At 38.8% G+C, this 14,619-nt stretch overlaps 1 protein-coding gene across 3 annotated transcripts in view; it reads right to left on the bottom strand.

Moving 5' to 3' along the window:
- The window catches only part of SLC12A6 (solute carrier family 12 member 6), an 86,486-nt gene that overhangs the window by 4,158 nt on the left and 67,709 nt on the right, over positions 1-14,619 (bottom strand). For all 3 annotated transcript variants that reach the window (XM_081049080.1, XM_081049081.1, XM_081049082.1), the window contains 16 exons: positions 13,193-13,407; positions 12,201-12,359; positions 11,922-12,020; positions 11,610-11,667; positions 9,581-9,755; positions 9,163-9,281; positions 7,884-7,982; positions 6,543-6,662; positions 5,664-5,768; positions 5,085-5,253; positions 3,131-3,326; positions 2,434-2,603; positions 1,808-1,939; positions 985-1,092; positions 605-789; positions 117-250 (listed from right to left, as the gene is read on the bottom strand). In XM_081049080.1, coding sequence (XP_080905206.1) covers positions 117-250; positions 605-789; positions 985-1,092; positions 1,808-1,939; positions 2,434-2,603; positions 3,131-3,326; positions 5,085-5,253; positions 5,664-5,768; positions 6,543-6,662; positions 7,884-7,982; positions 9,163-9,281; positions 9,581-9,755; positions 11,610-11,667; positions 11,922-12,020; positions 12,201-12,359; positions 13,193-13,407 — 2,243 coding nt within the window. The remainder of the gene's footprint in view (positions 1-116; positions 251-604; positions 790-984; positions 1,093-1,807; positions 1,940-2,433; positions 2,604-3,130; positions 3,327-5,084; positions 5,254-5,663; positions 5,769-6,542; positions 6,663-7,883; positions 7,983-9,162; positions 9,282-9,580; positions 9,756-11,609; positions 11,668-11,921; positions 12,021-12,200; positions 12,360-13,192; positions 13,408-14,619) is intronic.

Here is a 14,619-nt window from a genome sequence, read left to right as displayed (position 1 = left end):
CTCCTCAAGAAAGAAATGTGGGCGTAGACAATGATTTATATAGTTACCCCGTGGTCTCATCTAAGACACAAACTAAGAATTTCCCCTACTAGTGGCTCCGCTCTTGGAAAGGATACAGTTTTCATCCCCCTCAGGGTTCCGGGGTGGGCCTGGCATATTCAACAACACCAGTTTTGCTTCATGGGACTTGTTAACGATAACCTCATTGAGTTTCACGGCCGTGTGCATCCGCCGCACGTTGGACTGATCCCTGGAAGGGCCGGGGGGGGGGGGACAAACAGGTGGTGAAGGCACAGAGAAAACGAGGCATGTAGTCCACCTTCACAAACTGAGACACTGAGCTGTGTTGCACTGAGTATACATAATGTAACAAACAAAATGATTTCCGTGTATTAGCTTGAGCTTTCCCTTTCTATGCTTGTTTTATACTAGGAACACAGTACGGAGAAGGATGATTAGCTAGTGTGCCCTGTTAACTGCACTAAGCTGATATGCTAGGCAAACGAGAGACGGCTAGACTTGGACTGAAATGAAGAACAAAGTCACATCTGTGGCACTGAATAGGACACTGTTATGTGATGAGCTTGTGAGTTGGAAAACTTACGGACGCATATTAAGCAGGTCCTGGAATCCTTCCATTGACTTGGCTTTTTGCCCCCGGGATGCCATATACTTGTCTTTCGTCCAAGTCATGTGCACCTTCTCCTGGTAGGTTTCTGTCTCTTCATCCTCATCAGAGCCAATGCTGGTCAATCTCAGCATTGAGTTCCGGTCTTTCACCAGCTGTGCCTGAGGAAGGCCCAACATAGCTGTGACTCTACCGAATTTTCTCTTACGCTTCATCTTTCAATTAGTTTGAAATAATAATGTGATTATAATGGAATAACTGCTAAAGTAAGAAGGAAAGAATCTGTCCTCTTATGAGAACAATATTCAGTGACAGACTTCATAGGGCAGGATTAGGTTAATGTGGCAAGGTCTCACCTCTCTGTCCCGCTCTGTTTTGGACAGTCGCATGTGCCGGAGCATCTGGGACCTTTGCTCCATCATCAAAGTACGTTCATAAGTATAAGCTGATATGTCACTGTCATGCTGCCACATAAATCACACCGAGTGGGCAACAAACACAAAGGAGAAAGAAGGATGAACCATACATTTTCATTTCTACGCACTAAATTAAACCAGAGAAGGTATCACAACATCCTGTTTTGTTCTGTAGCTGAGCTATATAAACACAATACTGTAGATTGTGGATCAGATCTAACCATTACATGTGTTTCCTTAAAACACAAAATGCAACCTCCAGTCTTTCTTTTTAATACTGCCAGTTTATGAAAAAAGAAAGCTATCTGATGTTAGCATGAATCTAGAATTAAAACTTACTAAAATTATATTAAGCGACAAGAATCTGGCAGAAACATAGGGCTGTATAACAAACAAACAAACAAACAATAAAGCAAAAATAAAAAATCCCACCAAATACCGGTTTCCCCAAAAATAAGACCTACCCGGACAATCAGCTCTAATGTGTTTTTTGGAGCAAAAATTAATATAAGACCCGGACCCAGTCTTATATTAATTTTTGCTCCAAAAGATGCATTAGAGCTGATGTCCAGCTAGGTCTTATTTTTGGGGAAACACTTATCACATACACATTTTACTTATCTAGATCAATACATTAGGGTTTTGTTGGAACTAAGGGATTAATCCATAATTGCTGCTGAAGAATTTCCCAAACCAGAAAAGGTTCTAGGAAGACAGGATAGGGGAAGAGTGATCTCTTTGTTCTGAAAGTCAGCTTTCTTACCATCTCCACCACTTCCACCTCTGCCTCAATGCGCAGGTGATACAGGAAGGTGGCCAGGTCCTTCTTCATCTGAATACTGTTGTCCTCTAGTTGGGCTACTGTGAAAATCCGTATGTTGCATTTTCGCCACACCTGACCAAGTACCATACATAAACGGAAAATTAGGTGCAAGAAGGCAAAAGAGAGTTATTTCCTAAAACATAAGGCAGTTTTGCCTAGAGCAACCTTGTTATAGTATCAGGATATTTATTCCTACTTGCTACATTATTGTACAAGGGCAAAAGCTTGACTAGGAAACATATGAAATACTGTCTTAGGGAGTTCTTAACAAGAAAAAAACTGGCAAAAAGAAAAGATGGCATGTGCTACATTAAGAGGGGGCTTTGTATGTGGGACTATATGGGCTCATACGGAACTTGACTAGTTTGCAAAATTGCATTTCGAGATAGGAATTACAAAGAAAACTATTTCTCATATGGCTGACACTGAGACCATGTGAGAGCCAAGAATAATCCCCAACTTTTCTGATTGTAAGGGCTAATACTATATGATCAAAGAGAAGAATTTATCTAATAAACAGGACAGAAGATAAGGAAGAAGGACTTTTAAAAAGATGTCTAACGTGCCTTGTGCTGTTTGAGCAGGAATGGTAATAGCATGAGCATCCCCCCGTCGTGCACAATCCACCACACATCAATGTGGCCCTCAGAGAACTGCTCCACGTTACTGGGGAAGAAGGAGATGTTCTTCGCCACCAGCAGGGCCAGGTGGGCAGCAGTTGTCACTCGCACTGTGCCTAGGGAAAAAAAAAAGAGAAAAGCCATCAGGAAAAGCAGAGAAGAATCCTTAGGACTGCCTTGCTTCCCACCATGTCAGGAAAGCAGGGATAATATTCCCTTCCATTTCCTTGAGCACGGATTCCCATAGTAGGTTATACCTCCTCAGGTAGCAAAAATCACAGAAAAATCTGAAGCGCTAATGGAATTAGACTGAATACCAGGATGTGCATTACTAGATCTGTTCTGTTTATTACACTACTACGGGGCGAATATGTGAATTTGGGAGATTTTGAGGCTGAGGGACAATCCTTCCAATTCCTGTGAGAATGTCAATGTGGCCATTTTCAGAGATAATTCCTAACATAAGACTTTGACAGAGATAAACTTCATGAACATAACGTAAAGCTGAGGAGTTGAGCCGAATAAGGTCATTACTATTAGTAGTTATTTAGATGCCCTTAGAGGATGGGGTTAGGATAACAAGGATTTAACTACGTATATCCTCTACTTGGGCCCCCAGGATGGTATGACAAGTGTTTTGTACCAATAAAAGTCTTCCAAGCTCGAGCATCTTCACTCTGGCGCCAGCCATTAGGCCATCCCATCACCACCGTGTTGTGCTTCATGCCCCCAAGGCCACATGACTGGATGAGGTGGGAAATGCCCTCTTTCAGTTTGGCAGCCACCACCAGCTGGCAGAATCCCTTTACCTTCTCTGCCTCCATTAGGTGCTTTATGGTCTGAAAGACAGAATTTCAACACTGAATTGTTTCATCCTGAACCTTTTAACCTATTATTCCTCCATATTTTATTCCCTTTCCAAACTCTGCATAAGACCACATCTCCTATAGGAAAGTACAAAAAGTTATCCCAATGAAATTTCATTATCCTTTGTCTTTTTCATTTTCTAAGTGCTTATTTCATATATGGGTGGTTGTCTACATGTAGTTCCTCTGCCTTTTTTCTATTCTGCTCTTCTTTCTTGGTAACACACACACAAAAATAAGAATATGGGGGCCGGCCCGGTGGCTCAGGTGGTTAGAGCTCCATGCTCCTAACGCCAAAGGCTGCTGGTTCGATTCAGTGGGCTCTCAATCACAAGGCTGCCAGTTCAATTCCTTGACTCCCGCAAAGGATGGTGGGCTGTGCCCCCTGCAACTAGAAAACGGCAACTGCACGTGGAGCTGAGCTGCGCCCTCCACAACTAAGACTGAAAGGACAACAACTTGACTTGGAAAAAAGTCCTGGAAGTACACACTGTTCCCCAATAAAGTCCTGTTCCCCTTCCCCAATTAAAAAAAAAACATCTAAAAAAATCACAAAATGAAGATTCAACATTCCTTCTTAACTGGCCAGGAAGAGTGTGCCTACGATCACCTTCCTTCCTCAGTCCCACTCATTCCCTGATTCACACGACTAGAAATTCAATCTGATGATTCAGGTTCACTTTAGAATTTTCTCAGGCATGTTTTCTTTTTTGTTTCTCCTATTTCCATATCCTCTTGGAAATTTTAATGGTGATTATTGATGACATTTGTATTTGATTTACTTTTATTTATTCAAGCCAATTTGGGGATGACATTTTATTTCGCTTACTCTACTGTCTTGGTGGAAAGGTGAAGGGAATAACAATGTGGAAAATGGATGTGACTTTCCTGAAGGCAGATTAAGTCTGTTATGTAGCAAAGATAATAAGCAGGGTCTCTTGATTTTCAACTCTGTGCTTTTCATTTTTACCGTTATTTTGGACCGTTTCCTCTCCCCCGCCCCCGCCCCCAGCATTTCTAGGTTTAGCCTTTCAAAACATTCCAAAATGAGATCTAGTGAAAATTTTGAAATGTAATTGAAAATTTCTCCAAACAAGGGATTAATTCTATCATGTATAATAAATATTAGAGTGAAAAACTACTTTCTTTGGGGTGGCTGGTGTGCTCAGTTGGTTAGAGCATGGTGCTAATAACACCAAGGTTTCCGGTTCAATCCCTGCATGGGCCACTGTGAGTGGTGCCCTCCTTAAAAAATAAAACAAACAAACAAACAAAAAAAACTACTTTCTTCTTCAGGGAGAACTTTAATATTAAGCAAGCTAATCAGAAGTAGCAAAGAAATCTTGCTCATGATACCATATAGATTAATAAAGAGGAAGAAACGTTACTCATTCCTTTTCAGAAGATTGAGAAGAACCACTGCCATATTTCAAAGGATGGATTTATTTACCTGACTTCTCTCAGGGCTGAGTCAATGTCTGGAGTCTATTTGGAAATATTGCTTAGCCTTAAAATCTTAGAGCTTAGTAATGCTTTAAACAGGAAGAAAGAAAACATTACTATCTTCCAGCTCTCCTTATTATTTTGGAGAATTTGACTGCTCAAAAGTCAGCATTCAGAGAGAAATCTCCTAGATCACTCAGGAAAGGGATTTAGATATCTGAGATCTTATTACTAAACATCACAAAACCCTAAGCTAAATTCCACTAAGTCAATAGCCTTGACTCTTACCTGCTCAGCTGCTAAAGCTTCCCCATAGTTCTCCAGGAAGTTCCCCACAATAACAGAGCCCACGATCGTGAGACCCTTTCCTGCTTTAAGCTGCGAAGCAAAGGTGAGGAGGCGAGGATGCTTGACGTGTAAGTCTTCATCTAGTTTCAGCAATACAAGCAACTGAGGCCTGCAGAGAAATTGGTGGGGGTGGGATAGGAGGGACAAAACACTTTGGATTAGGGGAATACAATGACAATTCTACCCTTTAACTCAGGAGATCTGTATAAAATATGTAATTTGACAGAAGGAAGAGATTAGAGGAAATGATAGGACAAGAAGTATAGAATTATTTTGAATCTTTCCAGTATTATTTCAAATTGACCAATCTTCAAAGAAGAATAAAAATGGTAGAAATCTAGATCATAAATCACATGATGGAGAAAAAAGAATAAAGGAATCAAGGATTTGGGACAGTTCAAAAAATGTCGATTACACCAATGTCTTGAGCCACATGACTTCCTTATGCTATAATCAATGAAGCACACATTTCTGTTAACTATGCGCCAAACACCACTAAAGCTCTGTTGATTTCTTTACCTCCAGTTTTTAGTATGTGGAGGTCCTTCCTCCAGCCGAAGCAAAGCAAATCGGGCTGCACTCAGGGACAGCCCACGGATACCATCACCCCATTCTTTCTCAGCTCTGGGAGGAAAAGGAGAAAAGAGCAGGGATAGATTTAAACCATAGCAAGTTCAATAGCAAAACATAAAGTGTATTTTTTTCTGAATCTAAAACTAACATGCACAAGGCAGAAGATTAAAATTCATACTGATTTTTATATTATGTTCTTTATTAGCATAAACTCACTCGTAAGCAGATCAAAATTACTGTTCATCAACAGACTGTACGTACTGTTACAACAGTTCAGAATAAAGGCTGGAAGGGTCACTCTCTTGTCCCTCTATGTAACTATTCAAAAGCAACAATGTTAAATAGCAATTTGAATTAGGAAATGAATACAGATCCAAAGATTATTTTGAAAATAATGGGAGAAAGTAAAATTCAATGTAATCTTCTGATCAGGGTGTTATCATTACTAAGTTTTGGAAGTTGTTAGTCAAGTCTTAGTTGTTACTTAGTTATTCAGGACTAATTTTTTTTTCATTTCAGAGACAACCCCTTGACTGAAGAAGTAAACAAAAATATTTATATTTGCGTTATACTTTAATACTTATTATTATTATTTGGATATGTTCTTTATTTTTTCATTGGTCCATTCAAACTTTCTTAACAGGTTTCCCTTGTCATCAAAAGCTTGTGGCTGTAAAATGATTAAGAGAATCAGGGGTACAGAATTGAGTTACGAATGAAGGAAGTTATCTGGATCCTTAATGCAATTTTCCTTGGGCTGGCTATAACTAAACTATGCAGTTTTGATTCTTTTAGCAGTAATCAAGGTTAAATCTACAGACTTACCCTTGGTACTCGATATACTTGTAGATCATACCAGCTATTACCATAGCTACGATGGCATAATACCAGGAAGAAATGAACATCAGAGCCAGACAGATACTCATTCCCATGAAAGAAAGGGCCCTAAAAAATTAAAAACAAAAACACAAACAAACAAATGTGTTTCTGAGTAGCTAAAAAAGAAGCCTGTGCTACCGGTGCTTCTTAAACTGTGGTGAGGGGTTATATTTTCTGGAAAAAAATAATCCAATCTACTGCAGAGAGAACTTTTGAAAAATGCAACATCAGTGAGTTAGACAACTATATTTACTCAAGTTCTTCTGTGAAATGAACTTCTTAGTGCTATGATTCATTTCAAAAAATAAATAGGAGAGCTATTAACCTGGGGATTAGGATCTAATGAATATATAGGGTAAAGAGAAAGAGAAAAATAATAAAAGCAAAATAGTAACACACAAAAAGGTTTTTTTAACAAAAATTAAAGCTAGAAAGAGGACTGGAGGTATTAAGACCAGTTGAAGATCTAAATTTTTGCCAGATAAAGTCATATCAATGCTCACTGCTGATAAGTGAAGCAGAAAAGGAAAGAGGAATGTAACAACAGCTACACACAAGACATAGTAAAGAACTTTCAGTTATGAGAGAAAAGTAATGGGAAAGAGATGGAGTGGTAGCTAAACACATGGTCTACTCCTGTAGACCGGGGACACTTGAACACAATAGCAGCAGCTGTAGTTAACATTTCGTTGAGAGCTTTACCATGTACCAGGCACTGTGCTAAGCACTTCAGATTATCTCAAAACAAGCCCATGAGACAGGTAACAGTATTAGTCCCATTTTACAAATGAGTAAGATGACATTTTTGTGGGTATGTGCTTTGTTGAAGGTTACAAAGCTAGGAAACAGCAGCGCTGACATTTGGACTTAGGTCATCCGAATCCAAGGCTCACACTCTTAACTACTAAATGAAACTGTCATAAGGAAGAGGTTTGAGAATGAAACTGATGAAAATATGAGAGCAAAGACAGAAAGTAATGAAGTCCAGTGCTTAGCTAAGAGGGAAAAGAGATATACAAAGGGTAGTTTGTTTTAACCTGAAGAATGTAGCAGGATGGAAATATTTATTACACACAGTTTTTATTCTCAAGTAAGTGCTGTCAGTTATTAGAAAGCAATATATAAAAAAAACATGGTGGTAGGTTGGGAATTCAGGTGAGCATTGAAAGTTGAAAGAGCTGGCCAAAAAAATAAATTCTATCAAGAACCCAGAATCTCCTAGTTTTCTAAGTTCAAAGATGGATTCTCTCCAAATGTAGGGAAAAAGAAGAAAAAAATCAGACTTACCAGTGGTAGTAGCGGAACCGGGGTCTCCAGTTGGGTGTTCGAAGTAATGTTTGCAAGGCACAAGCCAAGTTCACAAAGAGGTAACACATGAGAAAAAACCTGGCAGAATAAAAAAAAGAGGAATGACTATTATTGTAAAATGATTCTTCAAGAGCTATTTTAAATAACTGGGGACCTCTGCTGTACTGAAGCCTTTGTTCTAGCTCATTAGCCTTTGATTCAGACTAGGAAGTAGAGAAGCAAACTTCTCCTTACAAACCTACTCACCCTCCTATGCCCTTTCAACGATGATACAACCACTCCTCACCCACCTGTTCTTTTTCGTGACTCATCCTTGTCCCAATTCACTTATCAAGCCCTATGGATTCTACATATTTAAAAATCTCTACCACCATCACCTTAGTTCAGACTCTCATTGCTTCTTTGTCAGATTAAACAAGCCTCCAAGTGGCACTCCCAGCTCAATTTTAGCTTCCTTCTACTCTATCTTTTATATCACATTGATCATTCTAAAACATAATCATTTTGTTCTCAAAGGATTACCCCCTACTTCCAGGTAAAAGTTCCAGGTCCTGTGTGATCTGGCTCGCCCCACTTCTCTGGTCTGCTGCTCCCCAACATGCACCTTTCACTCTGTCAAAGCCAAACAGCTTTCAGCTCTCTGGACGCACTGCATTATTTCTTCCCTCAATTAGTTGACACACTTCTCCTGCCCCGAATATCTTTCACTCCTCTCTTGCTCAGCAAACAAGTAACCATTCCTCCTTCAAGATACAAGTGTCCCTTCCCCCAGAATACCTTTCTCGAGTCTCAGTACATTTCGACGCCTCACTTAAGGGCACGTAGAGCACTCAGTGTGTATCTTTACCCCAGTATTCATCACCCACACAGGGATTGCTGCTTTCTACATCTACCATCAGTTCTTTAAGACTGTGTCTTACTCATCTTCATATTCCCAGCACACTGCCCACTGCCCACTGCCAGGTAGGTAGTGTGCCATTAGTAAGTCACCACTGAGTGAATAAAAGCTATCAGTAGTAGCAAAAGCTACCACCTCTTGCTGATGATCAGAAATGAAGGCAAAGAACATTTGAAGTTATATAGGTAGGAAGAAACCATGACAATTAGTCTTAAATGAAACTTCTCAGGAATATTTATATTATTTAGATGAAGTTACACCTGCACTTGGCTCACTCTGTTTTTACCACTACTGTTATATGCCTGATGAAAATCAACATGTACTACACATCACACAAGCAAGACAGTAACTGGCTCTTACATGGAGAGAATTGGGGCCACCAGATCCAGGGAGGCGATAAGGATTCCCAGTTCTGCAATGGCCGCAGTCAGAAGTAAAGCCCAAGTAGGCTCCCCATTGGCTTTGCTGTGACCAAAAACCTGTACATAGAAGGGAAACATCAGACATAGAAGGGTGGGAAGTGTTTGAGTCAATGCTCTCTGATTCCTCTGTGCTACAGTTTCAGATATCTGAAAGATAATAGTGTTACAATGGTGCCATGTTTTAAACACCTTTACCCAACTCATGTATAAATTCATACTGGAAATTTAGAGAGTCTTATACTAAAAGCTCAGATGTCTTCATAATATATGATCTAGTAATTCTTCAGCCTATGAAGACCACTGTTTCTCCTAAGACCTAAGGTAAAATGAAGAGGACATAGGAAAGGGTCACTCACCCTCAGGAAGGGTATGATGTTATCCTTGGCTATTGCCTGTAGGAGCCGCGGTGCACCTGTGAGGCTCTGAAGTCCAGCCCCACAGGTTGAGAAGAAAGAGCCAATGACAATCACCCACGGGGACGGCCAAGACAAGGTACCCACCACCAGATTACCTTTCACAGCATCCCCAAACCTGGGAGAAAAATAAGAGTGGGGAAATTTAATCTGGAAATAACTTTAGTCTGTTTGGTGCAAGAGGCCTACCTTTCAGCTTATCTTGGCTTTCAACATGCCCTCCTCACTAAGCTTAATTATTTCTAGCTTTTGATTAAAAGTGAGAGATACGTGACTTCCTTTCACTTGAACACTTAGAGGCCATTGCAGAGTTATCATTTGGCCTAATTTCAACATTGTTGTGTCTCGGAATAGGGGGCCTGAGGAGAGGGAGAGAGACGGGGGAACTGCTGGTGAGTGGAGCAATCAGAACACGCACGACATTTATTGATTAAGTTCACAGTCTTGTATGGGTATGGTTTGAGGTGTCCCAAAACAATTATAATAGCAACATCAAAGATCATTGATCACAGATTACCATAACAAACATAATAACGAAAAAGTTTGAAATATTATGAGAATCACTAACATGTGACACAGAAACATGAAGTGAGCAAATGCTACTAGAAAAATGGCGCTGATAGACGTCGTTGATGCAAGGTTGCCATAAACCTTCAATTTATAGAACAAAAAAAGAAACAAAACTCAGTGTCTGTGAAGAGCAATTAAGTGAAGTGCCATAAAATGAGCCATGCCGATTATTAGGGTTCCTGTCCTCAAGAAACTCAACCTAGTAGGGGAGAGTGATATGAAAACAAGTAGCTGCAATACGGTATGGTAAGTGCAATGACCAAGTATGTTCAATATAGGGGCTGAACAAAGGGACGAGACTCTAAATGAGTCTGGGAAAGCTTCACAGGATAGAAGACAGTCTAGTCTTAGAAGATGACTACAAGTCATTATAACCTATTCTAAGCAAAAGAAACCTCACAAACAAATATGTGGATAGATGGAGATCTGAAACAACAGGCACATTTAAGTTACGGCTGGAGCATAGAAAGTTTGTAAGGGAATGGTGGGAGATGGGATTAGAAAGAGTAGACAGGACCAGATCAAAGTAATGGGTCTTAAGGGGCTTTGGCGGGCTCTGAAGCAGGACGATTTGTACAATCAAATTTTGCGTCTTAGAAAAATCATTCTGGTGGCAGCACGGAGGAAGGATTAGAAGGTTGTAAAACTGCAAGAGTGAGTATTACAACAATCTAGGCAAAAGATCCTAAAGCCCTGTACAAAGTGATAGGGATAAAGAAGAGTGGAAAGAATGAGATCTATTAAGGTGAAAGGTAGAATTTACAGGACTTAGAAACTAACTGGATGAGGGAACTGACAGAAAAAGTCTACGATGAGACGCAGATTTCTATTTTGAGAAAGGGATAAATGGTAAGGTTATTAAATCCCCAGATGGGGAAATGGGAAGAGATATAGCAGGTTTCAGAGAAAGATTTTTCTAAGAATTTCTTGCAAAAATGTATTTTATACGCACAGTTGAGATGAAAGGAAAAACACTCAGCAGCCTTCATGAAGGAAATAAAGTAAGTTTTAAGCTTTATTTAGAATGCCCGATAAATACATTCTTACGTCTCTTGAAGGAGATGCTACAGATATTTGAAAGTTATTTTTACTTGCCTTCCTTTACTTTTGGTCTTAGTTTTCCAACAGCTCTTAATGTACAGAGAAGTCATTATTCATGCAAATTCACTACTATGTTGAAAAGCTATATTCATTGCATTTCACATATTTTTAACAATATACTGGGTCGTACTACTCACTAGCCTTTTTGGGAAATATACTGCACATATTATTTTCTAATTGTTACGTCACAGTAGATACCTCAAGTTGGGTTTTGAGTTTATAACTGTCTTGGGGCTATGTGGGATGATCAGACATAATGGAAGACAGACACATAATTGTCACAAAGAAACCAACTACTCACTTGTCTCTGAGAACAACGCCTTCTATACATGCGCCAAAAAGGACAACATTACTTAAATCTACCATATTGAGAGTTAAGGAAACTGATATTCCCCCTTTAAGACGAGACAGAAATATCACTCAGATATTTTTTTCTATCAGTAAATGAGTTGTTAAATTCATTAATTCTATAAATCCTTTCTTGAATTTTAAAAATGAGGTGGGTAGATTATCTGGTGAGAAATACGGCTATAGAAAGCAGGTATACTGATCACCCTAATTCTACTTGATATTCTTATGACTAAGACCCAGGTTGGATCCATGAAAAGGATACAGACAAAGGAGGTGGTCAGAATGGCAAGGATAGTGCCAATGGGAATGGACTTTTGAGCATCTTTCAGATCTCCAGATCTGTTTGATCCAGCCATGATACCTGCAGAGAAGGAAAAAAGAACAAATTAATTTACTGAGTTCCTGGACATTTTGAGATTCACACTGACACCAAAGACTAAAAGCAAATCTAGGAACCCTGGGAATATAATTCTGTCTCTTGGGAAAAAATCACTCCTTGGGTCTGATATCTTCTACAATAAACAACAGCCCAACTGCTTACCTGTGACAGATGGAAAGAAGATCCCCACCAGAAGAGTGAAAGAGGTGGTTATGTCAACAAGGACATACTCATGATTTAAGCTCCCTAAAACATCAGAAGATTTGGCTGAAGGCTTTTCAAGGATCTCTCCCTTTGGTAGATAATTACTCCAAAGATTCTCTACAGTGGGAAGAAAAGGGGATATAAGCAGTAGTATGGAAAGAAGATAATTAGTAATTTTCTACCTAAATAACCTTCTAAATCAAACTCCACATATATATATGTAAATAGATAGATAGATATAGATACATATAGTTTTTAAAGGTATGTTTGTTTCTACATGAGCACACATATAAGCACATACATATGGTACAATAAAGCACACATAAATAAAAACTAATGCCCTTTCAAATATAATTCGGCAGAATGTTATGGTACATACAAATGCAGTTAGGTGTACTAATGCAAATTAGTAAAACTTAAGCAGACTAAAGCTAAACGCCCTTCAAAGCTTTTCTTTTACTTATCAATGCTGTTTCTAACACCTTAGTGTAAACTTGCTTACGTGCAAAGAAATTTGTGGACCTAACAGTTAGAATAGAAGTCACTTAAGGAAAGTGATTCAGAAATTTAGCTGAGTTAGGAAAACACATATGCAGATGTGGTGACATTAAAATATAATAGTACCATTCTAGCTGTCACTGCAGGAAGAACACTAGCAATTTCACAATAACACAAAGAATATTTTATTATCTTATCATAGGTTAAAAGTGATTTGCTCAGCTCTGCTCTCTAAAGGAGGTAATTTTTTGCAGAAAACACTGCAGGGAGTCCTGAAAAAGGACAAATTCACTAATAAAAAAGCAGAAAGTGTTGGTTTAAGAGCTGTGTGCCGAGCTTAAGAGAAGTGGCACCTGCAGTGAGTCTTCATGGACTATAGAAAAGTCTAATATGGTAGAGCCCATTTTCCTCAGAGAAAAAGGAAAACCTTGTCCAGAAATCTCCTAACTTACCTGTAATGACACCACTAGCCAATCCAGGAATGCCCTGGATTGAAGTGACATTATTGTGAACAAAGTATTCGTCACAGGTGGCATTGAAAAACTGACTTGAGTTACAGAAGAAGCCCCATAACTTTGATGGCACTGTCATGTTGTTCATTTCCTTGGTCTTAGAGCAAACGTCAATGTGTCTTGATGAAAGGGTGCGGTTACCCAGCATGCAGACCCTAAGTAAAAACAAACAGGGAGAAAGATGAAGCAAAGGAAAAATATTTTTTAAAAAAGAAGATGGATTAGAAATAAGTTAGTAAATAATAAATCTGTTAGTAAAGGGAAAAAATATCTCTAAGAGCTTCTACTGTCTTGGATGGGAAAGAAACAAATATTTATTAACTAGCTCTGTAAATGGTGACTTACATTTTCTGCCAATTTAATCCTTACAGTGCTCTCATATATAGTATTTCTATTTTGTGGATGGAGGAACTGATGTTTAGGGAGATTTAAGTAATCTGCCTGAGGTCATACAGATGGTAAATGGTAGTGACTGAATTCGTGCTGACTCATCTTCCAAAATTTCTAGGTTATTAACCAATTGTTAGGTCTAAAAGAATTCTAGACTCCTTTTGTTCTAACAAGAAAATAATTTCCCCTAATTTTATTTTTGGCCCATAAAAACCTTATGTTTATAACAAACCCCTTGAAAATGTTATGCTAAAGGTCAAACCTTCTAGCTGCTATTTGGAGGAAGACAGCTTGGCTAGAATTAAAAAGCACATACTTCTGTGGCCTAAGAGAAAACTGTTTTTGAATTTAAGCCTAGACCCAGTGGGAGTGAGGATATTTAAGGCTAATACAAATATTCACTGCTGATTTTATCTTTTTCTTTAACCCAGAGATATAAATAAGAACAAAGGAATAATACACCCACAGTTAAAATCCCTCTCAGGAAGAACAAAGCAACTTTTTAAATCTGCAAAATGATAGCATACATACATAATGAACCAGGGGCCCAATACTCAGCTTCAACAACTCTCAACATTTCCCAGTCTTGTTTTATGTACTCCTCTAAGTTTTTTTTTTATCTTGTTTTGCTGGAATATTTTAAAGAAAATATCACACATCATGACTCTTTATCCACAAAAAAAAAAAAAAAAAAAAAAGAGAGAAGCATCAACAGAGAACCGGGAACAAAATGGAATTTCCCAAGTTAAGATATAACCAGAATGCAACCTTAGTATTTGTATGACTAAAATGGATCTTCAGCTAGCCTGCAGTGCCTAGATGAGCAGATTAAAAATTTATGATGGAATCTATTGCTGACATCATTTATCATAGTAGAAGAAATACTTACTGGACTAGGAGTAAGAAAAATCACAGGGTTTCTGTTCTTGCTCTGCCATTAATTAACTTTGGGGCAAGTCATCTTATGCACCTGATCT

Source organism: Rhinolophus hipposideros (assembly GCF_964194185.1).
Source record: "Rhinolophus hipposideros genome assembly, chromosome: 5".
Taxonomy (NCBI): Eukaryota; Metazoa; Chordata; class Mammalia; order Chiroptera; family Rhinolophidae; genus Rhinolophus; species Rhinolophus hipposideros.
This window is presented reverse-complemented; position numbering and strand designations above follow the sequence as displayed.